Consider the following 26,363-nt stretch of genomic DNA (forward strand, 5'->3'; position numbering starts at 1 on the left):
GCTCTGTCCCCGGATGTGTTTGTTTCTGAGCGCAGTGGACTCAGCGCCTGCTTTCAGGGCAGCGAAGGGTTAATGGTTTGGGGGCGGGACTTGCCCTAGCCCCGCCTCCCCCTGTCAGGGTAACAATGATCCTTGAGCCAAGCGACTGAGCAACATGCAGCCCCTCCCCCGCCAGGTGCCCTGGGAGGCGGGACAGCCCCTCCCCCCGCAGGGACAGGTGCAGGCTGATCCCCACACACCTTGCTGGCCCATCCCCCCATGGAGTCCGGCTGGGGCAGCCCCCTCAGCCTGGGGACAGTCCCTCAGTCTTCTGGGGGGGCTCCCCGGGGGCCCAGGCCCCTTGTCTGCTGGCAAAGGACGGGGGCTCCCCGGAGCTGAGACGGACGTGTGGGTCCCTGGCCCCGCTAACAAAGCTGCCAGCCCCAGAGCACTGCCCTGATCGGCCCAGCGCCTGGTGGGTGACCCTGGTTCTCCTGCTGCCTCGGGCTCCGGGGCCGGTGCAGCCCGGGGCTGCCTGCAGGGCCATTAGCCGTGTCCGCGTGGGAGCCCCCCGGCTCCCTCCTGGGCCTCGCCCCGCGTGACCCTGTGCTGGGGGCCCACAGGCGAGGGAGAGGAGCGGCAGGCAGGTGTGTCCAGCTGGGGGGGTCAAAATGCGGTGAACTCGGGGACCCCCCTCAGGCTGACGTTGAGCAGACGTGGCAGCTGGCGTGACTGGACGCTGCTGGTCCTCGAGCTGCACCGCTCTGGGAAGCCAAAGTTATGCTCCGGCTCTAACCCCCCGCCCCACCCTGGTCTCTGGGCTGGGCCTGCTCCCACGAGGCCCCCGGGTCTCTGCCCTCTGAACAGGTGGGAATGGGCGAGCCTTTCCTGCCATGGAGCGCGCCCCCCGCTGACGGCCCGGGTGCAGCCCCCTTGTTCCCAAAGGCTGCTGCGGTGCGGGGCGCTGGAATGAGGCCTTGAGCAGGATGGGGGCAAAGGAGCCTGCGGGAGATGAGAGACCTGCCGTCCAGTACTACCTCTCTGGGATCGACCCGGCACGCCTGGCCCTGCTGCATCTGCGGGCCCGGCGGTGTCGCAAGCTACAGACAGCCTCTGCCCGTCCCCCCGCAGCCTCAGATCCCCAGCCTTGCACCCCCAGCAGCGCTTGCCCCCCGCCTGCAGCCTCAGATCCCCAGCAGCCCCTGCCCCCTTTGCCTGCAGCCTCAGAGCCCCAGCCTTGCCCCCCAGCAGCCCCTGCCCCCTTTGCCTGCAGCCTCAGAGCCCCAGCCTTGCCCCCCAGCAGCCCCTGCCCCCTTTGCCTGCAGCCTCAGAGCCCCAGCCTTGCACCCCCAGCAGCGCTTGCCCCCCGCCTGCAGCCTCAGATCCCCAGCAGCCCCTGCCCCCTTTGCCTGCAGCCTCAGAGCCCCAGCCTTGCCCCCCAGCGGCCCCTGCCCCCTTTGCCTGCAGCCTCAGAGCCCCAGCCTTGCCCCCCAGCGGCCCCTGCCCCCTTGCCTGCAGCCTCAGAGCCCCAGCCTTGCCCCCCCCTGGCAGCCCCTGCCCCCTTGCCTGCAGCCTCAGAGCCCCAGCCATGCCCCCCCTGGCAGCCCCTGCCCCCTGCCTGCAGCCTCAGAGCCCCAGCCTTGCCCCCCAGCGGCCCCTGCCCCCTTGCCTGCAGCCTCAGATCCCCAGCCTTGCCCCCTCGGCAGCCTCTGCCCCCCCCCCGGGCCTCAGATCCCTGCCCTTGCCCTCCGGCAGCCCCTGCCCCCCCTGCGGCCTCAGAGCCCCAGCCTTGCCCCCCAGTGACCCCTGACCCCCCACCTGTGGCTTCTGATCCCTGCCCTTGCCCCCTGGTGGCCCCTGCCCCCCTTCCTGTGCCCTCAGATCCCCTCCTTGCTCCCCAGTGGCCCCTGCCCCCCCCCCGCCTGTGGCCTCAGATCCCCGCCCTTGCCTTCCAGCGGCCTGTGTCTCCTCCCTGCGGCTGCAGATCCCCTCCTTGCCCCCCTGGTTGTCCCTGCAGTGTGTGGCCCTGCCACTCTTTGCTGGCACTAGACTGGCTGGTTCCCCTGCACGGGAGGCCCTGGCAGCACGTGGGGGAAAGGGCTCTGCAGAGCCTGCTATGTGGTGCCCTTGCCCCCAGCAGCGGGAGCATGGGGGGGTGACACCCACAGTGCCTCCCAACCCCTGGGGTCCTGCCCGTCCTCAGCCCACGAAGCTGGGGTGGTGTCAATATCCAAGGCCTGGAGGAAATTTCTGTGCCCGAGGCTGATGGGAAGGATCTGCCATCCCGGCACAGCTGCCCCCCACTGCTGGAGGCCCCTGCATGGAGTGGGGAGGGGCAGGTGGAGCAGAGGGGATGTCCTGCCCTGAGCCCCTTGCTGTCTCTTTGACACTGCCTCTGCCCAGCAGCAAAGGCCAGTGGGCCAGTGCCTGCCCCCTCCCAGCCAGTGGCCACCCCACATGCACAGACTCCCTGTCAGCAGCCCCTTCGTGCCAGGGCACAGGTTAGGCTGCAGTGCGGGTTGGGGGGGAAGGGGTGGTAGTGAGTATACGGGACAGGAGCTGTGGAGTGCAGGGGGGTTGCTGGTGTGATGGGGTGAGGTTGGCACTGCCTGTAGCACGCTGGGAGGGCTGTCTGGCTGTCATGGTGGTGTCTGGTCTGCAGGCCTCTGCGGCTGTAGCAAGGGGTGTCCAGCTGTAGCGGGGGGGGTGTCTTGCTGTAGTGGGCGTGACTGGTCTGTAGTTCTTTCTGGCTGTAGCAGGGGCTGTCTGGACACAGGGGAGTGATTGGTTTGTGGGTCTCAGGTTGTAGCAGGGGCTGGCTGGCTGTCGCATGAGGTATCTGGTCTGCAGGAGTGTGTGTGTGTGTGTGTGTGTGACTGGTCTTAAGGGCTCTGCAGCTGTAACAAGGGGTGTCTGGCTGTAGTGAGGTGACAGGTCTGCAGGCCTCTGCGGCTGTAGCAAGGGGTGTCCAGCTGTAGCGGGGGGGGGGGGTGTCTTGCTGTAGTGGGCGTGACTGGTCTGTAGTTCTCTCTGGCTGTAGCAGGGGCTGTCTGGACACAGGGGAGTGATTGATTTGTGGGTCTCTCAGGTTGTAGCAGGGGCTGGCTGGCTGTCGCATGAGGTATCTGGTCTGCAGGAGTGTGTGTGTGTGTGTGTGTGTGTGACTGGTCTTAAGGGCTCTGCAGCTGTAACAAGGGGTGTCTGGCTGTAGTGAGGTGACAGGTCTGCAGGCCTCTGCGGCTGTAGCAAGGGGTGTCCAGCTGTAGCAGGGGGTGTCTTGCTGTAGCAAGGGTGACTGATCTGCAGATCTCTCTGGCTGTAGCAGGGGGTGATTAGTCTGCAGGGCTCTGTGACTGGAGCAAGGAGTGTCTGGCTGTAGCAGGGGTTGGGGGCCTGTGACTGGGCTGCGGGGGGTGGCTGCCGGGGCAGGCGCTGGGTAGACATGGAAGCAGTAGGCTCAGACCCCACTCCATGCCGATGCCCGGCTCTGGGTGGTTCTCAGCCTGGACTCTGCCCTCGGGGCCGGGGGAGCTAGCAGCTTGCCAGCTGCAGGGTGAGTTCTCCCGCAGAGCTGGGCCCTTGCTGTGTGATTCCCGTGGGATCCAGCAGGGGGCACCCCGCGTCTTCCCGCTCCCGCCTCGCAGCCCTGTCCAGGGTTTGCAGGGACCTGGCCAGCTCCTGCCATGGGGCAGAGATCTCCGGGCAGGACCCTCTGTGCCAGGCGCTGTACAGACACGGGGTGAGCACCCCAGCTCCCTCGTCTGGGTCGAGCTGCGCCCGGCCTGGCACAGAGGTGTCGGAGGTCGAAGGGGGACAGTGAGGGTATTTTGTGGATGTGTCTGGTGGGCGCTTTCCCGGCATGAGGAGCGGCTGGGAGAACCCGAAAGGGCTTGTTGGAAGGTGTGAGATGTGGGTGACGGGGGTTGGCCTTGTGGGCAGGGGCGCCAGCACGGGAGAGGCGACGGGCAGGACCTGACACTGAGACCGGCTGTCTGATGTGCCATTGGAGGCTGCAGAGGGTCACCGGCAGCGTGGGGGCTGGGAGACTCGAATGGTCCAGAGCTGAGACTGAGATTCGGCCAGTTGGAGGCTGTGAATCCAGCATGGGGGCTCCGCAGGGGTGTGGGTGGGTGTGTGTGTGTTGGAGTTGAGGGTAAGGGGGGGTGAAGTGTGTGTGTGCGTGCACTGAAGTTAGGGGTAAGGGTTGGGGGTGAGAGGAATGTGTGTGCTGGAGTCGGGGGTGACAGATATGGGGGATGAGGGGTGTGTGTGTGCTGGAGTTGGGGGTAAGGGTTGTGGGGGATGAGGGGTGCGTGTGTGCTGGAGTCGGAGGTAAGGGGTGTGGGGATGAGGGGTGTGTGTGTGCTGGAGTTGGGGGTAAGGGTTGTGGGGGATGAGGGGTGCGTGTGTGCTGGAGTCGGAGGTAAGGGGTGTGGGGATGAGGGGTGTGTGTCTGCTGGAGTCGGGGGTGACAGGTGTGGGGGGTGAGGGGTGTGTGTGTGCTGGAGTCGCGGGGAGGGGGCTCTGGTGAGATCAGGGGGTGCTCAGACAGTGATCAGCTGATCCCTCCTGGTCTTAGACTTTGTAATCCGCTTAGGCTCCTGGCCCCAGGCTGGCGGGTGGGTGGCTGGGAACCCCCCCAGCTAGCAGCCTGCCCCCCCCCACAGCACCTCCTGCTGGGAACCCCCCCAAAGCCAATGCCCTGCCCTGCCCCCTCCAGCACTTCCTGCTGGGATGCCCCCGAGGCAGTGCCCTGCCCTGCCCCCCCCACAATACCCGCTGCTGGGAATCACCCCCCAGCCAGTGCCCCGCCCCACCCCCCCCAGCACCCCCTGCTGAGAACCTTGTCACGGAGTCCCTGAGCGATGCTCTGGAACTGCTCCCCACCAAGCCAGTCAGGACTTTGGGGATCCTCCTCTCCCTTGGAGCAGACTGTCTCCAGGGCAAGAAGCTCACATGGCTTCACCTCCTGGGTCTCTCCTTGGAGCATTCAGCATCCTCTGCCCCTCTGTGCGCTTCCCACAGCGAGTCCGCCCCAGTGGGGTCCTGAGGAAGCCACAGGGTCCTGCACCCCCACTTTGCAGTCAGACGTGACTCTCAGCCAGCCAGTAACACAGAGGTTTATTCGATGACAGGAACAGGGTCTAAACCAGAGCTTGTAGGTACCGCGAACCAGACCCCTCGGCCGGGTCCATTCTGGGGGGCAGTGAGCCAGACCCCCAGGTCTGCACTTCACTCCTCGTCCCCAGCCAGCTCCAGACTCACAACCCCCCCCCAGCCCCTCCTCTCTGCTCAGCCCCTTTCCCGGGCCAGGAGGTCACCTGATCCCTTTGTCTCCAACACCTTCAGCTGGCACCTTTGCAGGGGAGGGGCCCAGGCCATCAGTTGCTAGGAGACAGAGGGTCAGGCATTTAGGGGCACTGGCCCTTTGCTCTGCCAGATACTTAAGAACTGCCATGGGGACACTGAGGCACCAACACAGTATTCAGAGAAAACATTAAGAACATTCCCAGTTCGTCACCCCCACCCCACAGCCAGCGCCCTGCCCCGCCCCCCCAGCGCCCCCTGCTGGGAAGTGCCTGCCTTGGCTGCCGGGCAGAATGTGAGTGAGCGCCCAGCTATGTGACGTGCGTTGGCGTCAGCCAGGCCCTGGCAACTCATTGCTCCATATGTGTCAGTGGCTGGAAAATACTTGTGGTTTAGAAACCGTTGTAGGGCACATTCCTCCCCACGCTGGCCCTGGCCCAGCTCTGCTCCTTGGAAACCAAGGGGGCGGGGGCTGGGGCGAGCCCGGGCTGGGAAGCAAGGGGGGCAGCTAGAGCCTGCACCTCCACCCTTCCCTGCCCTTCGCCCCATCGCGTGGCTCGGGGCTGCCCCACCACTTCGCCCGGGCTGCTGGGTGCCGGCTCTGCTCCCTGCTTGTCCCAGGGCAGCCCCAGCCCTATGCATGGCCCTGCCAAGGGCTGCGGAGGGGTTTGGCCCCCAGCCCTATCCTGGAGCTGGGGCAGTGCGCTGGCAGCAGCGGGGCCAGGCGGCTGTGATTTCCGAGTGGGTCACGGTCAGAGGGCAAACTGGATGGGGAGACCCCTGGCCTGGCCCCCGCCGAGCTGGGGGCTGTCTCTGCCTCTGTGCCCCAGGCAGCCTGTGCTGGGCTAGCATGCTGGAGACCTGGCTGTCCCAGCAGCCCTGCCGGGGGGGCAGGCAGGGGCTGTTCTGGGCAGTTCGCTGCGCTGGGGGAGCAGGGGCGTGTGGGACATGACATGTGCCCCCAGGCGGACCCTAGGCTGAGCTCCGCTGGCTCCCTGCTCAGAGCAGGGCGTGTCCCTCAGGCTGCATGAGTCACAGTGCAGCCATGTGCTGCACTCCCCTTCGCCCCAGGGCGTGTGCAAGGTCCACGCTGCACCCAGGAGCCAGCTTCCTGCACCCTGGGGTGCGGTTGGGGTTATCCTCTGCAGCCCTTCCCCCGCGCTGGGCACATGGCTGGGGGAGGGGGAGTGGCCCTCTTCCCTGCCTCAGGCCGACTCCGGGCTCCCTGCTGCTGACCCTGCCATGGGGTCACCGTGGGGCTCATGGGGTCTCTCTGGCCTGTGCTGACTGACCCTTGTCCCCCAGTCCTGGCTGAGGTGGGCTGAAGCCAAGGGGGAGGGGCACAGGGTGGGGAGGTGTATTCTCCTGTGTCCACCACCCAAGGGCTGTGGGGCACTGGCGGGGTGGCTGCTGGGCCATGACAGCGGGAGATCCCTGGGCCTGAGGCAGCTCTCAGCTGTCCCGTTAGGGGCCCTGATCCCCTCCTGGGGAACAGTCAAGCCTGGCCCACCTGCTCCCAGGTGCAGCCCTCTGACCCTTGCTCTCCCTGGGCTGTGGCAGGGCAGCCTCCGGGCATGCAGCTCCCTGGGCGTGGGGCTCCCCAGGCCTCAGGATCTCCAGGCATGGGGCTCCCTGGGCGTGGGGCTCCCCAGGCCTCAGGATCTCCAGGCGTGGGGCTCCCTGGGCGTGGGGCTCCCCAGGCCTCAGGATCTCCAGGCATGGGGCTCCCTGGGCATGGGGCTCCCCAGGCCTCAGGATCTCCAGGCGTGGGGCTCCCCAGGCCTCAGGATCTCCAGGCATGGGGCTCCCTGGGCGTGGGGCTCCCCAGGCCTCAGGATCTCCAGGCGTGGGGCTCCCCAGGCCTCAGGATCTCCAGGCATGGGGCTCCCTGGGCGTGGGGCTCCCCAGGCCTCAGGATCTCCAGGCATGGGGCTCCCTGGGCATGGGGCTCCCCAGGCCTCAGGATCTCCAGGCGTGGGGCTCCCCAGGCCTCAGGATCTCCAGGCATGGGGCTCCCTGGGCGTGGGGCTCCCCAGGCCTCAGGATCTCCAGGCGTGGGGCTCCCCAGGCCTCAGGATCTCCAGGCATGGGGCTCCCTGGGCGTGGGGCTCCCCAGGCCTCAGGATCTCCAGGCATGGGGCTCCCTGGGCGTGGGGCTCCCCAGGCCTCAGGATCTCCAGGCGTGGGGCTCCCCAGGCCTCAGGATCTCCAGGCATGGGGCTCCCTGGGCGTGGGGCTCCCCAGGCCTCAGGATCTCCAGGCATGGGGCTCCCTGGGCGTGGGGCTCCCCAGGCCTCAGGATCTCCAGGCGTGGGGCTCCCCAGGCCTCAGGATCTCCAGGCGTGGGGCTCCCCGGGCAGGCTGGCTGTGCCAGGAAAGGGTTACAAGCAGGAGGCTGGTGGCTGTGGGCTTGGAGGTTTCCTGGCTCTGGCAGGCAGGGCTGTGCCCTGGCTCTGGGCGGGGAGCCCCCGCCCCCCCCAGGCCAGCCGCTCTCGGGGGGAGGAGTCTGGGGAGCGACGGGCAGGCCTGGGTCCCGGGGGCAGAGCAGCTGGAGCCGGGGAGCGGAGAGGTGCGCGGTGCTGCTCTCCAGTCCCGGGCCAGGCTGCTGTGGCTGGGCCGCGGGTGCCGCCCGCGGGCGGGGCAGGGCTCGCTGGAGAGTGCCAGGGACCATGTCCAGGCAGCGGCTGCAGAGCCCGGAGCTGGCGGGCCCCGAGGAGAACCTCTACCTGGCCGTGCTGAGGGCCACGGAGGGCAAGAAAGGTACCGCCCAGCCTGCCCCCAGCCGGGGCTTTCTGCAGAGGGGGCTGAAGGCTGGGAGGGCGGGGAAATGGGGGGCTGTGATGTACCTGGGGGTGGGGAAATGGGGGGCTGTGCCTGCGGGATGGGGGGATGTGGTGTACCTGGGGGTGGGGAAATGGGGGGCTGTACCTGGGGGGTATGGGGGGGTGTGATGTACCTGGGGGTGGGGAAATGGGGGGCTGTACCTGGGGGGTATGGGGGGCTGTGATGTACCTGGGGGTGGGGAAAAGGGGGGCTGTACCTGGGGGGTATGGGGGTGTGTGATGTACCTGGGGGTGGGGAAATGGGGGGCTGTGCCTGCGGGATGGGGGGATGTGGTGTACCTGGGGGTGGGGAAATGGGGGGCTGTGCCTGCGGGATGGGGGGATGTGGAGTACCTGGGGGTGGGGAAATGGGGGGCTGTACCTGGGGGGTATGGGGGTGTGTGATGTACCTGGGGGTGGGGAAATGGGGGGCTGTGCCTGCGGGATGGGGGGATGTGATGTACCTGGGGGTGGGGAAATGGGGGGCTGTGCCTGCGGGATGGGGGGCTGTGATGTACCTGGGGGTGGGGAAATGGGGGGCTGTGCCTGCGGGATGGGGGGATGTGATGTACCTGGGAGTGTGGAAATGGGGGGCTGTGCCTGCGGGATGGGGGGCTGTGATGTACCTGGGGGTGGGGAAATGGGGGGCTGTGCCTGCAGGATGGGGGGATGTGGTGTACCTGGGAGTGTGGAAATGGGGGGCTGTGCCTGCGGGATGGGGGGATGTGATGTACCTGGGGGTGGGGAAATGGGGGGCTGTGCCTGCGGGATGGGGGTGTGTGATGTACCTGGGAGTGTGGAAATGGGGGGCTGTGCCTGCGGGATGGGGGGCTGTGATGTACCTGGGGGTGGGGAAATGGGGGGCTGTGCCTGCAGGATGGGGGGATGTGGTGTACCTGGGGGTGGGGAAATGGGGGGCTGTGCCTGCGGGATGGGGGGATGTGGTGTACCTGGGGGTGGGAAATGGGGGGCTGTGCTTGCAGGATGGGGGGATGTGATGTACCTGGGGGTGGGGAAATGGGGGGCTGTGCCTGTGGGATGTGTACCTAGGGGGTGGGGGATTTGGTGGGCTGTACCTGGGGCGTATGGGGGTGTGTGATGTACCTGGGGGTGTGGGGGATTGCTTGTGCAGGGGAGTTGGGGGGAGCTCCGTCCTAGTGCTGCGGGGTGGGGGGCAGCCATAGAGCGGCTGTGTGGAGACCATACTGGCTGGGGGGCTGCTCTGTGTGTGGCATGTTTGTGGGGGGCTGTGACCCTCCTTGTGATGCCAGTTCCTGTGCTCTGTGGGAGGGGGAGTCCTGTGCCCTGGCCCCTTGGCTGCTGTGAGCTCTGCCCTGCACACTGCCAGGGGTACCTGCCCACCTGTGGGGCATTCCATGCTGGGGAGTGATCCCCCATGGCAACTGCAGCCCCCAGGTCGCTCTGAGCGCCCCCCAGGGGCCCTGGCTGTCCAGCCATAGCTATAGGGGGCCCAGGCCTCTGCCCTGGTTGGGGTGTGGCTGTGGGGGGAAGGGGTGAGGGGAGCTCAATGTGGTCCGAAGGGGGGGCTCTTGCCAGCTCTGCCTCCTGAGCCCTGCCATGGCACCCCCCCCATGGGTGTAGTGCCCCAGTCAGTGGCTGGCGGGCGGGTGGGCGGGCGCTGGGAACGCTGCCTGCCTGCGGGAGTGGCACTTCCTGCCCCGCCCAGGCTGCATGGGAGCAGCTGTGCCCACGCTGGAATGAGGTGGGGGGGGCTAGGAGAAGCATCCCAGGGGCTCGATTGCCACCTTGCTCCTCTCTTGAGGGTGGTGCCCAGCTGAAGCTGAGCCCCAGGGCTGTGTCTGTCCCTCCCTCTTCTCCTCCTTGCATCTGGGTTCCCCTTCCTGCTGCTCCCTTGTCTGCTGGGAGCCGCCCTGCCCCTGGCTTCCCCTCAGGGAGCAGCCCCTGCCCCTGGGGTACCACATGCCCCCGGAGGCACCCCCCTGCTGGGCGCCGTCTGGCCCCGGGCGGCTGGGAGCTGCACAGACAGTTCTCCACGCTCTCCTGGCCGGACAAGACGCGACATGCGAAACCCACATGGGGGGGCAGCTGTGCCACACACCCCTGCGGGGCAGTGAGCTTGTTGGGGCTGGGGGCATCCCCCTTCTTTCGGGCGATTCAGGCTTGGAGTAGGGGGTTGGTTCTGGGGCGGGGAGGGTGGCCATTTACACCTGGGACAAGGGGGGATGTTGTTCTGGGCTAACTGCTGTTGGGGGGGCCCTAGTGCATCCTGGGGCGTTCCCAGCCTCCTCTCCCCCTCCCAGGGCCCACAGCTCGTCCGTCCCCGTTGGGCTGTAACCTGCTCGCTGGGGATGTTACGCAGGGGCCTAGGGGAGACTCCTCCCTCTCCTGGGCAGGTCAGTGCTCCCCTCGCCCCTCACGGCCCAGGCGGCTGGTGTGGGGCTGGGATTGGAACCCAGGCGTCCTAGCCCTGAGCCCCCCAAAGGCCAGTGCAGAGCTGGGCCGAGCCTGTCACCTCCAGGGCCATGTGCTAGGGGGGATGGGGCTGAGCTGCCCCTTGGGGAGGGGTCGGGGTTCCCTCAGGGCTCTGGAGGGGTTCAGCACGAGGGACTAGGGGGCTGGAGTCCCAGCTCCAGAAACACCTTGGGGGGAGTTGGAGTGGCCCCTCTGCTCCCTATCTGCCATGGGGCTGGGCCTTGCTCCTGCAGCCCTCAGAGATGAGGGTGTCTGTGGGGTGAGAGATGGGCCCCCTGGCTCAGGCAGGGAGCAGGGGAGCACCTGGGCATTGCTCCTGGCACTGCCTGCCCATGGCCTGGTGTTCCCAGCCCTGCGGTGCTGGGGTGGGGCTGGATGGGCACTGGAGGAGTATGGCTCGTCCTGCTGGAAACAGGTCCCAGCCCCCGAGTCTGCCGTGGGGCCCACCCCAGTGTCTGCAGGCTGGCAGGGCGGGGCGCCTGGGCTGTTCTCCGGGAGGACCTGGCTTGCTGAGTGTGCAGACAGCTGCTTCCTGCAGTGTCCCAGCGCCCCGACTCCCCATGGCTCTCCTAGCAATGACTGAGGACCCCCCCCCCCGACCCCGCCCGGTGCCTGCGCCCCTTGGCTCACCTTCCCCCTGCTGCCTTTGGGTCCCTGCTGAGGCCTGTTACTGGCGCCCTTGGGAGGGGCTCTCGGCTCTGCCCTGGGCCCCTAGAACGTGTGGGGCTCAGGAGGCGCCAGCCCGGGGCAGCAGGCTCCTGCAGTGGGGTGAGTGCTGGGGGGCTCTGGAGCGGGCGCCCTGGGTCGCTGCGCTTGGAGGGCTGACCTGGCTGCTGTGACTCTGTGGGAGTGGGTGCAGGGAGCTGCTCCGGGGAATCACCCGTTGGCTCCTCGTGCCCGGGGCTGGGCATCGGGCACAGCGGGAGGCGTGGCACATGAGTCACCGCAACCGTTTCCTTCCCATTGGCACCCATGAGTCAGGCCCCTTCCTGCCTGTGCTGAGCTCTGGGAGCCTGTGGGCTCTTGCTCATCCCTCTTCTGAGCTCTGGCCCTGCTGGCCAAGGGGGAGCCTGCCCCAGCTCTTCCACTCCAGACTCCATAAGCCCCCTGTGTCCCCCCCCCACACTAACCCCTGTGGTCTCCTCTCTTGCAGATGAGCGAGACCGGGTCCAGAAGAAAACTTTCACCAAATGGGTCAACAAGCACCTCATCAAGGTAAGGGTGCCCCCGCCCATCCCCGGGACAGGGCCAAGGGGTGGGGCCTCCCTGTGGAGGGCTGAGCCCAGGGCAGGGCAGGTCCCTTACTTTTAATAGGCAGTGCCTGGTTAGCCTGTGGAACTGACTGCTGCAGGATGGGTGGAGCGAACAACTGACAATGGGCGGCTCTGACTGTGGGGGGGCAAAGTGCCGGCATGGGGGAGGGTCACTGCATTGCTTTCAGGCCCAGCAGCCCAGTGGCAATTCACCTCCCAGTCCCTGGAGCTGGGAGTCTCCCAGTGACGGGCCCAGTTATGGAAGGGCCAGAACTCCCCAATCCCTTTCCCAGGAGTGCTTCTCAGGAGGGGAGACCCCTGGAGGGGACCCGAGCCCCTGGGGGGCCCTAGCCTCTTCAGTGTCCTGTGTCTGACCACTCCTGTCTGGTTGTGAGGTGCAGTCTTCCATCCTGCCACGCTACCCACTGGGCCCCGCTTCATGGCTGCCCTGGCCCTGCCTCAGCTCTGCCCTGGATGGAGAGGGGCACATGGAGGGCATCCCACACCTCCCCGTGTGTGACCTGGGGCTGGAGGACCAGGGTCTGTCATGTGGGAGCCACAGAGTGCGACCGGGGGGCACTGTCTGTGCTAGGTGGGAGCACCGGGACACCTGGGTTCCTTAGATCACGTCTGCAGCCCGTTCCCAGCTGGAGCCGCGGCCCCCAGCCCCACGGGGTGCGCACCTGGAACTCACAGGCTGTGGTGGGCAGGAGAGCAGACAGTGTGGCACGGGGCCGGCTGGGGCCGCCCAGCCCTGCTTGGTAACGCCCTGGCAGGAGCACGGGGAGCAGTCCCTGCCTGCAGCAAGGGGAGGCAAGGGCCAGCCCTGCCAAAGTATGTGAGGGCGGTGCCTGGGAGGCCCATCCACATCTGGCACCTGGCTCCGCTCTCCTGGTTGGGCCCCAGCCGGAGGGCTTGGGTGGGGGGAGAAGGGGTCCCTGGCAGGGGGCAGTCAGGAGACAAGCACTGGGCCCCTGAGCATTGGCAAGCTGGTGTGCTCTGACCAGGCAGGGGCTGAAGGGGGCGGTTGCCAGAGCCAGGCAGGGGGCAGTTCAGGAGGGCCAGGGAGCAAGCCCCTGGAGTCTTCTGGCCCGGAAGCAGCCGCTCTGCCCCATACCTGCAGGCTGTCCTGTGCCCGCAGGCAGCCCGGGGCCCGGCAGAGCTGGCTGGCTGCCTCTCCTCCCACGGGCCGTGCTGAGTGCATAGCGGCCTGCGGCCCGGCTCTGAATGGACGATTGTGCTCCAGCCCGTGGAGAAGGGAATGTTCCTGGTGGCGTTGATGAAACAGGATTTCAGAGTTGTGTGGCCAGCATCCTGCTCCCCTCTTCCCCCCCCCCCCCCCCCCGGCCGCAGCCAGGCGCTTGCGAAAACTGGGCTCTTCTGTGTCTTCTGCTGTGGAAAGTGGGCTCTGGCCCCCCAGCAATTCAGCCAGGCCCTTCTGATGGGGCTGGGGAAATGGGAAGTGCCTGGCAGGATGCGCCTTGGCGCTGCCTCCTGCCCGACGGGGCTGGCACCAGAGGGAGGGGCAGGAACCCTGCAGCAGGGAGGGATTGCAGCCTTTTCTGTTCTCATGAGTCACATAATTGTCTGCTCTGCCCTGGAGCTTGCTGAGCTCTTTGCCTCGCTGGCATCTTGTAGCAGGGAGTTCCTCAGGTTGCTGCAGTGCATAAAGGGGGATGCGCTTCCCCCAAGAAAGGCTCGTTGCTCCAGTGAGGCGAAGGCTGTTATGGGGGGCACTTTTTAGGTCCTCCCTTCCTGTGCTGCCTCCCTCACTATGGGTGGTGCCATTGGTCGCCTTGGCCCACGGAGTTCCCCCATCTCTCTCATCCCTCGGCAGGTCTGTTCCTGCGTGTGCCGGGCTCTCAGGGCTGTTTCACCCCCATCCGGAGGCGCTGCTAATGCCTGGCCTGGCCAAGCGCGGGGACACAGACACAGCCCCGCATCCAACTCAACACCTGGCCCAGCCTGGCTGAGCACAGGGACATGGCCCCGGGCCCGCATCTAGCCCACTGCCTGGTTCCGCCAAGCGCAGGGACACAGACACAGCCCTGCGTCTAACCAGTAACGCCTGGCCCAGTTGAGCATGGGGACATGGCCCCGGCCCCGAGTCTAACTCAACGTCCGGCCCGTCCGAGTGTGGGGACGTGGCCCCGTATCTAACCAGTAACGCCGGGCCCAGCTGAGCGCAGGGACACAGACACAGCCCTGCATCTAACCCAGTGCCCGGTTCGGCCGAGCACAGGGTCATGGCCCCGGCCCCGCGTCTAACCCAACGCATGGCATGGCCCGGCCGAGTGCGGGGACATAGACACAGCCCCATATCTAACCATTAACGCCAGCCTGGTCGAGCACAGGGACACAGACACAGCCCCGTATCTAACCCAGAGCCCGGTTTGGCCGAGCACAGGCTCATGGCCCTGGCCCTGCGTCTAACCCAACGCACGGCCTGGCCCGGCCGAGTGCGGGGACATAGACACAGCCCCATATCTAACCACTAACGCCTGACCCAGTCGAGCACAGGGACACAGACACAGCCCCGTATCTAACCACTAACGCCGGCCCGGTCGAGCACAGGGACACAGACATAGCCCTGCATCTAAACCAGTGCTCAGTTCGGCTGAGTGCAGGGACACAGACACAGCCCCGCGTCTAACCCAACGCCCGGCCCGGCCTGGCCGAGCGCGGGGACACAGACACAGCCCTTTGTCTAACCAGTAACGCCTGGCCCGGTTGAGCATGGGGACATGGCCCCGGCACCGAGTCTAACTCAACGTCTGGCCTGGCCGAGTGCGGGGACATAGCCCCGTATATAACCAGTATCGCCCAGCCTGGCTGAGTGTAGGGACACAGACACAGCCCTGCGTCTAACCCAACGCCCAGCCCAGCTCGGCCGAGCGCGGGGACACAGACACAGCCCCGCGTCCAACCCAGTGCCCGGCCCGGCCTGGCCGAACGCAGGGACACTGCCCTGGCCCTGCATCTAACCCAGCGCCCAGCCTGGCTGAGCGCGGGGACACAGACACAGCCCCACGTCTAACCCAATGCCCGGCCCGGCCCGGCCGAGCGCGGGACACAGACACAGCCCTGCATCTAACCGAGTGCCCGGCCCGGCCTGGCCGAACACAGGGACATTGCCCTGGCCCTGCATCTAACCCAGCGCCCGGCCTGGCTGAGCGCGGGGACACAGACACAGCCCTGCGTCTAACCAGTAACGCCTGGCCCGGCTGAGTGCGGGGACACGGCCCCATATCTAGCCAGTAACGCCCGGCCCAGTTGAGCATGAGGACGTGGCCCCGGCCCCACATCTAATCCAGCACCTGGCCCGGCCGGGTGCGGGGACATGGCCTCGTATCTAACCAGTAACGCCCGACCCGGCTGAGCACAGAGACACAGACACAGCCCTGCATCTAACCCAGTGCCCGGCTCAACCCGGCCGAGCGCGGAGACACAGACACAGCCCCGCGTCTAATCCAACGCCTGGCCCAGCCGAGCACGAGGACGCAGACACAGCCCCACGTGTAACCAGTAACACCCGGCCAAACGCAGGGACACAGACACAGCCCCATATCTAACCATTAACGCCCGGCCCGGCCGAGCGCGGGGACACAAACACAGCCCCGCATCTAACCCAGCGCCCGGCCTGGCTGAGTGCGGGGACACAGACACAGCCTTGCATCTAACGCAGTGCCCGGTTTGGCCTAGCACAGGGTGAGGCCCCGGCCCCGCGTCTAACCCAACACACGGCCCGGCCTGGCCGGTGCGGGGACATAGACACAGCCCTATGTCTAACCCAACGCCCGGCCTGGCCGAGCACAGGGACACAGCCCCAGCCCCGCGTCTAACTCAACGCCCGGCCTGGCCTGGCCAAGTGCAAGGACGTGGTCCCGGCCCCGCGTCTAACCCAGAGCCTGGCCTGGCCCGGCCGAGCTTGGGAACACAGCCCCAGCACCGTGTCTAACCAAACATCTAGCCCGGCCGAGCACGGGGACACAGACACAGCCCCGTATCTAACCAGTAATGCCCGGCCCGGTCGAGCACAGGGACACAAGACACAGACCCGCATCTAACCCAGCGCCCGGCCCTGCCAAGTGCGGGAACACAGACACAGCCCTGCATCTAACCCAGTGCCCGGTTCGGCCGAGCACAGGGACACAGACACAGCTCAGCATCTAACCCAGTGCCTGGTTCGGCTGAGTGCAAGGTCATGGCCCCGGCTCCGTGTCTAACCCAACGCCGGGCCCGGCCCCGCCGAGCACAGGGACACAGACACAGCCCTGCGTCTAACCCAATGCACGACCCGGCCGAGCGCGGGGACACAGACGCGGCCCGGCCGAGCGCGGGGACACAGACACAGCCCTGCGTCTAACCAGTAACGCCTGGCCCAGTTGAGCATGAAGACATGGCCCCGGCCCCAAGTCTAACTCAATGTCTGGCCTGGCCGAGTGCGGGGACGTGGCCCCGTATCTAACCAGTATCGCCTGGCCTGGCTGAGTGTAGGGACACAGACACAGCCCCGTATCTAACCCAGCACCCGGCCCGACCGAGCGCGGGGACACAGACACAGCCCCGCATCTAACCCAACGCCCAGCCCAGCTCGGCCGAGCGCGGGGACACAGACACGGCCCGGCCAAGCGCGGGGACACAGACACGGCCCGGCCAAGCGCAGGGACACAGACAGCCCTGTGTCTAACCCAATGCCCGACCCGGCCTGGCCGAACGCAGGGACATTGCCCTGGCCCTGCGTCTAACCCAGCGCCTGGCCCGGCCGAGCGTGGAGACACAGACACAGCCCTGCGTCTAACCGGTAACGCCTGGCCCGGTTGAGTGCGGGGACACGGCCCCATATCTAACCAGTAACGCCCGGCCCAGTTGAGCATGGGGACATGGCCTCAGCCTCCCGTGTAACCAGTAATGCTTGTCTGAGCGCAGGGACATGCTGCCTCTCGGCAGCAGCCTTTGCTCCGGCACCACGAGCCAGGCCCAGCTCCAGAGAACAGCACACGCTGGAGCCCGCCCGCCCTGCCCTCACACGCGTGTCTGGCCATGCACATGCTCATATGCCTGCCTGCACCGGCCCCGTGCCAGGCCTGTAATCCCTGCCCCCACGCTTGGTGCATTCAGCTCCCGGGGGCAGGGCCTGTCCTGGCTGGGGAGCATCCAGCACACCCCAAACTCGTGCAGCCAGCCAGCCCTGGCGCCCGTGGCCAGGACACTGGGCTAACTGCACAGGGCAGCCCATGGGGGACAGCGCATGGGGCCAGGTGGGCGATGGCCAGGCTGGCTGCACTGCCGGCTCTAGGGCTGGCTGGCTGGGAGCTCTGTGCAGCTCTGCAGTTCTGCCTTGGAGGGAGGGGGTCTCTCTGCTTTGGCTGGGCTCCCCCTCACTCCCTGGGACTGGCTCCACCCAGGGTGTGAGTGCTGGGCCGGGCTCTCCCTGTGGGCTGCACCTGGCCAAGCTGAGGGGCTTCCGGGCCTCTGCCCAGAGTGGAATGTCCGGGGGGGCGGGGGGTGGCTAGGATCCCTGCTGTGCTTGCGGCCCCGAGGTGTGGGCAGCAGGCTGAGTGGGGGCTGGGGCCCAGCTGCGACCCGAGCAGCCCCCCGCTGTGCCTGGGAAGCTGAACACCGGGTCTGCGCCGCCTCTCTGCTCCTAACCCTCCTCTCTCTCTCTCCCCGGCCTCCCCTCCTGCGGCAGCATTGGCGAGCAGAGGTAGGTAGCATCCCGTCCTGTGCACGGCGTGACCAACGGCATCGCGCACGGCTCCTGGCTGCCCTGGCTGCTCCCCAGGCAGGGCCATGGGCTCAGGGCTGTAGGGGGCAGAGGCCATAGGCTGGCAGGGCTTGGGCAGCGCACGACAGCGCCTGGAGCCAGGCACAGGCATCAGAGCTCCTGGGCTCTGGCCCTGCCAGCATCAGTGTAACGGGGAAGACAGCGAGCCCAGTCCCCAGAGTGGGTCAGGCTCTGAAACCACCAGCCTCTGGCAGTGCAAACGCTGCCAGCCAGGCCCCGCAGACCCCGCTAGCTCCATACCAGTTAGCGACCCCCGAGTGCCCAGCCCCTGCACCCTTGCAGAATGCCAAGGTCCGCTGGCCCCAAGGACCAGAACCCATCCGCTGTGAGACTCAGCCCAGGGCCGGAGCCTGGCTGAGGACCCAGCACAGTGAGTTGATCAGGAAAGACCAGGCATCTAGGTGCCAGGGAGAAGGATACTGAAAACAAATGGTCGATGCAAAACCAAATGGAGCAAAAAGAACAGGCATCCTTGTGGCACCTTGAGACCAATACATTTATTGGAGCATCAGCTTTCATGGGCTACAGCCCACTTCATTGGATGCATGTAGTGGAAAATACAGTCGGTAGAGAGAGAGAGAGAGAGAGAGATTATATATACACACACACACAGAACATGAAACAATGGGTGTTTCCATACACACGCTAACGAGAGTGATCAGGGAACGTGAGCTATTACCAGCAGGAGAGAACAAAACTTTTGTAGTGGTAATGAAAATGGCCCATTTGCAGCAGTGAGGAACAGTGTGTGCAGGGGTGGAATAAACATGGGGAAATAGCAGTAGCACGCTCTCTGGAAACTGCGCACTGCTAACGGGTTCCCCTCCTGGCTCAAGAGCTTTCTCACCCAAGTTCGCTCCAGTGTTTCCACCCCACTTTCCTGACTACCAAGGCGCTGTCCTAGGGTAGGACACCGGGGGTGGGGTGGGGTGGGGGGGTCTCTGCTTTCTAGAAATACCCCAAGAGTTCATTGGTTTTGCTCCGAGACAGGACAACCCCCAAGGCTTGTTTGTCCCTGTGTGCTCCTTTCCTGGTGACGTCACCGCTCTTGGCTCGAGTTGCCTTTGTGTGTAAATGGGCGGCCGTTGTCTAGCTTCCATCGCTCCCATGTCTCCTGTCTGGAGGATTCGAGTTAAGGCATGTCGCCTTTGGGAACGCGGTGTTCTCGTTTGGATCCACACCGCCTTGCATGGCACACACGTGCATTTTGCAGTGATTGTGATGACCGGTGTGACTGTGGCTTTCATTAGAGCCCTTCCATGCTGTTCTTTGGGGAACGAGTCAGATACCTGCTCCCCTTGTCAGCTGGCCCACAGAGGTGCTGGCTCAGGGTTCGGCCGAGGGCTGGCTGGCAGCTCATTGGCTGCTGTTAGTTTTGCCCCGTTAACGGTTCCTTTCCGTCTCTGCAGGCTCAGCGCCATGTCAGCGACCTGTACGAGGACCTGCGGGATGGCCACAACCTCATCTCGCTGCTGGAAGTGCTCTCGGGGGACACGCTGGTAGGTGGCACCGCTGGCTTCCGGACTGCAGCTTCTGCGCAGCCGCCTCTCTGCTGGTTCCCTCCTCTCCCGTCCGGTGCCCATCCTGCCCAGCGCAGGGAACCCTGTCCTGGCCGGGTCGGGGCAAAGAGCAGCTTCTGGTCCGGTCTCGGGTGGAGAGGGGAGAGGTTCTCAGGGCAAGTGTCAGCTCTGTGCTGCTCCCCCACCCATGCCACACCCTCCTCTTTCCCTCCCACATCACCTCCCCCCACCTCCCGCCAGCGCACATCCTCGCCCGCTGACCCATAGGCTGGGCCCCTCGCCCGGCCCAGCACCACCTCCCGCAAACCCTCAGGCCCCTGCAGACTCTGGCTTGGTCCCCTTGAAGGAGGGTCGGGGCCCCTGCTTCCCTGGCACACCTGCCTGCTGACCCCACATGCCCTGTGATCCCTGACCTCTTGCTTGCTGTGCCTGCTAGGGAAATCAGTCTGGTTCCCAGGGCCCCCCCGGCTCAGGCCCTGGCCTGCCCCCACCCCGCGCCCTGAGACTCGGTTCCCGCGCCCTGCTGCATTGCGGGCTTTTAACACGGGAACGGAACTTTCTGCTGCTTTGTATCTGTCTGCTGACCCCTGACCTCTGCCCTCTGGCCTTTGCCTCCTTTCTGTGCACTGCTCTTGCTGGCTAGCCGAGGGAGCGCCACCTGATCAGGAGCGTGCGGCTGGTGAGTGGTTCTGCCGTCGCTCTCGCCCGGCCGTGCGCCGCCCCGTTGGCTGGGGAGAAATGACATCATGGCAAGCCCAGCCAATCAGAGCTTTGCTGAACCCGCTGCTCGCCTGGGATTGGCTGAGCTGGCCTGAGGCGCGTGCCTGGGCGTTGGGGTGCGGCTGGGGGCAGCCCAGGGGGCCTGCGGGGGCCGTGGTCGGGGCAGAGCCACCTGGAATTCGCTTGGGGTGGGCTCGTCCGCTGTGAGCTGTACTGGGCTGGAGCGCTGCCGGGGCGGGGGCAGCAGGGGGCGCTCTCCCCAGGGAGTCGCTAGGGGGTGCTGTGCTGCAGGGACCGGGTGGGGGCAGCAGGGGGTACTCTCCCCGGCAGGCAGGGCTGGCCCCACGGCGACGCTAGGGGGCGCTGTGGGTCAGGGAGCGGGGTGGGGGCAGCAGGGGGCTCTTCCCAGCAGGCAGGGCTGGCCCCACGGCGTCGCTAGGGGGCGCCGTCGGTCAGGGAGTGGGGTGGGGGCAGCAGGGGGCTCTTCCCAGCAGGCAGGGCTGGCCCCACGGCGTCGCTAGGGGGCGCTGTCGGTCAGGGAGTGGGGTGGGGGCAGCAGAGCGCGCTGTCCCCACGGCGTCGCTAGGGGGCGCTGTCCGTCAGGGAGTGGGGTGGGGGTAGCAGGGGGCTCTTCCCAGCAGGCAGGGCTGGCCCCACGGCGTCGCTAGGGGGCGCTGTGGGTCAGGGAGCGGGGTGGGGGCAGCAGAGGGTGCTGTCCCCACAGCATCGCTAGGGGGCGCTGTGGGTCAGGGAGCGGGGTGGGGGCAGCAGGGGGCTCTTCCCAGCAGGCAGGGCTGGCCCCACGGCGTCGCTAGGGGGCGCTGTCGGTCAGGGAGTGGGGTGGGGGCAGCAGGGGCTCTCCCCAGCAGGCAGGGCTGGCCCCACGGCGTCGCTAGGGGGCACTGTGGGTCAGGGAGTGGGGTGGGGGCAGCAGAGGGTGCTGTCCCCACAGCATCGCTAGGGGGCGCTGTGGGTCAGGGAGCGGGGTGGGGGCAGCAGGGGGCTCTCCCCAGCAGGCCGTGCAGGCCCCAGTGTCCCAGCTTGGCGCTGGGGGGCGGGGGCTCTCCCCTCTGTTGGCGTGACCGCAGTGCCCCAGCATTCGTGTCTGGTCTGACACAGAGGTCCCGGTCCCTCTTGGCCGTGCAAGCGCTAGGTCCATTTTGCAGGGCGGGAGGTTTGCACTGCATGATGCCCCTATCCCTTGCACTGTCCTCGATGCCCCTTGCAGGCTCAGTGAGCACCACGTGCTGTGTGGCGTGTCACCACTGCTGTGCTCGCCCCTCAGGGGGCTGTTTCCAGGGGGTGCCATCTAGGGCTCCAGAGCTGTCGCTGCCCCCAGGCCGTGTGGGGAGGGCACAGGAAGGCAGAGCCGGGCCCTGGCGCTGGTGGGTGCTGACCGTGGGGCAGAGTTGGCTGGCTGTATTCAGGTGCCCTGGAGGAAGCTAGGAGCAGCCGCCCAGCCGTGCTCAGCACTTTCCTCGCTATTGTTTCAGTCGGCACGTTTCCTCCCAGCGCTCCGTGGGAGCAGCTAGTGGCTGAGGATTTCCGGGCCCAGCCCACACCCCCTGTGCTGCCCCTTCCGTCAGGCTCCCCGGCCCGCTGTTCCAGAGCCAGCTAGCGACGGCAGTCCGGCTGGGACGTGCCCCCTCTGCTGGGCACTGCCCTCGGAGCCTGCAGCGTGGGGAGCGGTGGTGACCGGGCGGGCTGAGCTGGGGGCAATTGGCTCTGTGATCTGGTGAGCCCTGGCCCTGTGCCCCAGCACTACCGGGGGCACCAAGGCCAGCAGCCCTTCCTCTCCAGCCCCTGTCCTCTGTCGGCATGGTTTGCAAGCTCTGTGCTAACCCTGCCTGTGCTGAGAGCCCTGCTCCCGTCCTGAGGCCTCCACCGCAGCCCTCCACACGCTTGCAGCCTCGGGGCTGGGGCAGCTGGGGATCCCTGGGGGCGATTCTTCTCTGACCTTGGAGAGCGGGGCTCCGGCTTTCCCTCTGGTAATGGGCTCCCGAGGCTTAGGGCAGAGGGTAGTGCAGGGAGAGGGGCTGCCACCCCCGATGGCTGCAGCCCCTTGGGGTGCCTGGCAGCCCCTAGCCTGCTGGGGTGTGGGGCAATGGAACGGGTGCCTGGAAGAGTGGCCAGTTAGGGCTAGCTAGGCTTGGCGGGGGAGGGCGGGGCCACTCAGCTCTCTGCCCCACCCTGGGGGGATGGGTGCTGGCACCTACTGACGGGGCACTAGGTGTTGGGTTTCTCTTGCTCTCACTTCTCCCCGGAGCCCTGGCTCTGCAGTTTGGCTGCTGGCCCTGCCCTGCGTGGGGGGAGGAGTGCTCAGGGCACTGGGGGGCCCTGGCACCTCGGCTCGGTCACTCACCCCCCTGCTCCTTCTGTCTCTGCAGCCCCGCGAGAAGGGGCGAATGCGCTTCCATAAGCTGCAGAATGTGCAGATTGCCCTGGATTACCTGAAACACCGGCAGGTGAGCTGCGTGCGTGCGTGGGGGGGGCAGGTGAGCTGTGTGTCTGTGTAGGGGACAGGCCCGACCGGGGAGCAAGGGGAGGGTCAAGCCCCACCCCTGCTGAGATGGGGAAGGCGTTTCCCCAGGGGCAGGGGAAGGACAGGCTCTGCCCCTGCTGAGTTGGGGGGGTCTCCCTAGGGCATGGGGGAGGGTCAAGCCCCACCCCTGCTGAGATGTGGGGGTCTCCCCAGGGGCCAGGGTAAGGGCAGGCCCCAGGCCTGCTGCTTGAGGAGCCCATCGGGCCCCCTGGCGTAACCGCAGCTCTGGGTTTCGGCAGGTGAAACTGGTGAACATCCGTAATGATGACATCGCCGACGGCAACCCCAAGCTCACGCTGGGCCTCATCTGGACCATCATCCTCCATTTCCAGGTGAGCCTGGGTCCACCTGCCCCACGTTCCTGCCCTGCTCCTCCCCAGTGCCTCCTGCTGGGAGCTCCCCCCCCAGCCAGCCCCATGTCCTGCCCCTCCCAGCCAGTGCCTGCCCCCCCCCACAGCTCCCCCTGCTGGGAGCTCTCCCCCGCAGCCAGCACCCTCCCCTGACCCCCCTAGTGCCCCCTGCTGGGAGCTCCCCCCACAGCCAGCCCCATGTCCTGCCCCTCCCAGCCAGTGCCTGCCCCCCCCCACAGCTCCCCCTGCTGGGAGCTCTCCCCCGCAGCCAGCACCCTCCCCTGACCCCCCCTAGTGCCCCCTGCTGGGAGCTCCCCCCACAGCCAGCCCCATGTCCTGCCCCTCCCAGCCAGTGCCTGCCCCCCCCACAGCTCCCCCTGCTGGGAGCTCTCCCCCGCAGCCAGCACCCTCCCCTGACCCCCCTAGTGCCCCCTGCTGGGAGCTCCCCCCACAGCCAGCACCCTCCCCTGACCCCCCTAGTGCCCCCTGCTGGGAGCTCTCCCCACAGTCAGCACCCTCCCCTGACCCCCCTAGTGCCCCCTGCTGGGAGCTCTCCCCCCCAGCCAGCACCCTCCCCAACCCCCCTAGTGCCCCCTGCTGGGAGCTCTCCCCCCCCAGCCAGCACCCTCCCCAACCCCCCTAGTGCCCCCTGCTGGGAGCTCTCCCCCCCCAGCCAGCACCCTCTCCTGACCCCCCTAGTGCCCCCTGCTGGGAGCTCCCCCCACAGTCAGCTCCTGCCCCATCCCCCACAGGCAGCTCCTGCCCCCCCCAGCCAGCAACCTGCCCTGACCCCCACAACACCCCCTGCTGGGAGCTCCCCCCACAGCCAGCTCCTGCCCCATCCCTCACAGCCAGCAACCTGCCCTGACCCCCACGATGCCTCCTGCTGGGAGCTCCCCCCACAGCCAGCTCCTGCCCCCCATCAGCTTCCCACTGCATCCCCTGCTGGGAAAGGCCAGGGCTGGAGCTCTCTCTGGTTCACTGGCTGCCCTGGGCCTAGGCGTTGGGTAGGGCAGGGCCCAGAGCTGGGAGGCCCAGTGGGAGTGCTGTAGGCAGGGCTGGGGGGGGGGCTGCTCTGGAGTGGGGCGAGACCTGGGGGCTCCCTGCTTCTCCCTGCCCCAGCCCGGCACTCTCCTGGAGCCAGCCGCCCTCCAGCTGGAGCGTGGCCCTTGGCCTCTGTGGGGAATGCTCTGCCAGTCCTGGCGCGACAGGGGAGGGGAGCTGCCGGGGCGGGAACGCTGCAGCCGCAGGGGCAGCGTTTTGGAGACTGAGTCACCTGCTCCCTGGGCCAGGCTGCCAAAGCACGGCTTAGCCCCAGGGCGGAGCCTGGCAGCCCCACGGGCCCTGGCTGGCAGCCGCGAGCTAGCCACAGTCATTTCCTGTCCCTGCGGGTGCTGGAGCTGCCCAGTTCTCACCGACCACCTGGGAACGGCAGGAACCAGCGGAGCTGCCCCAGCCGCCGGGCACAGGGTTCCTGGCCTGCCCGCACGACCGCCTGCTCCATCGCATGCGGTCCCCTCCTGCGGGAGAGCCAGGGCCGGCGCTTCCATTGAGGAGAACTAGGCAATCGCTTAGGGCGCCAGGATTTTTGGGGGGCGGCATTTTGCTGGGGGGGGCGGGGTGGCAGGCCGGTCCGGTGGAGCTGCTGCAGTCGTGCCTGCGGACGGTCGGCTGGTCCCGCGTGGCTCGGTGGACCTCCTGCAGGCACGGCTTCGGCAGCTCCACCGGAGCCGCGGACCAACAGACCCTCCGCAGAAATGGCTGCGGGAGCAGCGCGTGGGGCAGTGAAATGGCCGTGCGCCTAGGGCATGAAAAACTCTAGCGCCGGTCCTGGGGGGAGCCCTGTACTGCCTGCCTGGCCTGGAGCTGGGCCTTGCTCGTGCGCTGCTCTTCCTGGCCAGGCTTTGCAGCTCCTCTGCTTGTAGGCCCGGTAGAGCGTAGCCCCCAGGGCTGGGGCAGGGCCCCCCTTCCCTGCAGGCCGCCCTGGGGCGGGGGGGCGGCTCAGCATGCAGAGCCCAACCAAAGGGCTCTGAACCCAGGAGTTCTGGTGTTCCAGGAGGCTGCCCGTGGACTCCTTTCCCTGCCCAGAGCAGGAGAACGGGACCAGGCTGGGGTCCGGGCAGTGCCCGGGACAGAATCCCTGCTGCAGCAGTGAGGGAGCGGCCAGAGCGAGCTGGGCATGGAGTGCCCAGGGCATCGGGACCTGCCACGTGCTCTGGGGAGAGCACCGGGAGTGGAGAGATGCCAGGCAGCTAGCAGAGCAGGTGCTTCCGTCCTGCCTGCTGTCGCAGCCCAGCCTGCAGCCTCTGTCGGGGGGGATGTGTGCAGCAGGACGTGTCCCTGGCTGGGGGCCAGCGAGCCCCCCTGCGGCCAGGGTGCGTGAGGAGCTGTGCTCACTCGGGCTGTGGTTCAGGCCCATTTCCGCCGGGGTTGGGAGTCTGTGCCTAGCGTGGGTGCTTGTGGTGAAGCGCCAGTGACTGGCAGCCTCTAACCGCCCCCCGCTGGCGGCGGTCCCAAGTGAAGCAGGAAGGAGGCTGCTGCGTCCTGGAGTGCAGGTGTCACGGAGTCCCAGGCCGGGTGCTCGGGAGCCGCCCTGAGTGAAGCCAAGCAGGACTCTGTTGCAGAGTGACTCCCTGCAGGGCTCCCTTACATCCTCGGCTTCGGTGCTTCCTGGGTCTGATCTCGGAGCGTTCAGCCCCGTTCATCCATGAGCTCCCTGCAGCGAGTCCCTCTGGGTGGGACCCCGGGGGAAGCCTTGAACACCCCCAAATGGCCCTGCCCCCCATTCCGCAGGCAGCAGTGACTCTCAGAAGAGTTATTAGTCGACAGGACGCTGTGTAGGACAGAGCCTGCTAGCGCAGAAATGGGAGACCAACTCCTCCTAGCTGCCTGGCCTCCCTCCTGCCCATTGTCCCTCCTCCCTCCGTTGTCTCTTTCCCAGGCTGGCAGGTCACCTGCTCTGCACCAACACCTCCGGCTGGTCCTTGCAATGACTGGGACCAGCTGTCAGCTGCCAGGATACAGGCTGTCGGCTGTTCTCTGCAGTCAGTCTCAGTCACCCCTGCCCTCTCTGGGTCTCTGCAATGGTCACACCCTTTTCTCACCACCCAGAGACTGGAGTAACACAGAGGGGAAACTGAGGCACTGGGCGCTGCTCTGGAACTGCTCCCCACCAAGCCAGGCAGGACTTTGGGGAGCCTCCTCTCCCGTGGAGCAGACTTGTTCAGGGCAAGAAGCTCACACAGCTTCACCTCCTGGGTCTCTCCTTGGAGCATTCAGCATCCTCTGCCCCTCCGTGCGCTTCCCACAGCGAGTCCACCCCAGCGGGGTCCTGGGGAAGCCACAGGGTCCTGCACCCCCACTTTGCAGTCAGACGTGACTCTCAGCCAGCCAGTAACACAGAGGTTTATTCGATGACAGGAACAGGGTCTAAAACAGAGCTTGTAGGTACAGAGAACTGGACCCCTCAGCCGGGTCCATTCTGGGGGGCAGTGAGCCAGACCCCCACGTCTGCCCTCACTCCTCGTCCCCAGCCAGCTCCAGACTGAAACTCCCTCCAGCCCCTCCTCTCTGGCCTTTGTCTCCTTCCCGGGCCAGGAGGTCACCTGACCTCTTTATTCACCTTTAG

The 26,363-nt window shown here is 66.8% G+C and overlaps 1 protein-coding gene across 22 annotated transcripts in view; it reads left to right on the forward strand.

Annotated features, from left to right (window-relative positions):
• The window catches only part of PLEC (plectin), a 175,521-nt gene that overhangs the window by 105,162 nt on the left and 43,996 nt on the right, over nt 1-26,363 (forward strand). For 12 of the 22 annotated variants that reach the window (XM_030554099.1, XM_030554104.1, XM_030554105.1 and 9 more), the window contains 5 exons: nt 11,716-11,777; nt 17,508-17,522; nt 19,013-19,102; nt 22,231-22,308; nt 22,625-22,717. In XM_030554099.1, the coding sequence (XP_030409959.1) occupies nt 11,716-11,777; nt 17,508-17,522; nt 19,013-19,102; nt 22,231-22,308; nt 22,625-22,717 (338 nt within the window). Of the gene's footprint in view, nt 1-7,940; nt 8,047-11,715; nt 11,778-17,507; nt 17,523-19,012; nt 19,103-22,230; nt 22,309-22,624; nt 22,718-26,363 lie in introns of those variants that run through there. The other 10 variants (XM_030554100.1, XM_030554110.1, XM_030554113.1 and 7 more) reach the window with 3 other exon arrangements.

Source organism: Gopherus evgoodei, chromosome 2, assembly GCF_007399415.2.
Source record: "Gopherus evgoodei ecotype Sinaloan lineage chromosome 2, rGopEvg1_v1.p, whole genome shotgun sequence".
In the NCBI taxonomy this organism is placed as follows: Eukaryota; Metazoa; Chordata; order Testudines; family Testudinidae; genus Gopherus; species Gopherus evgoodei.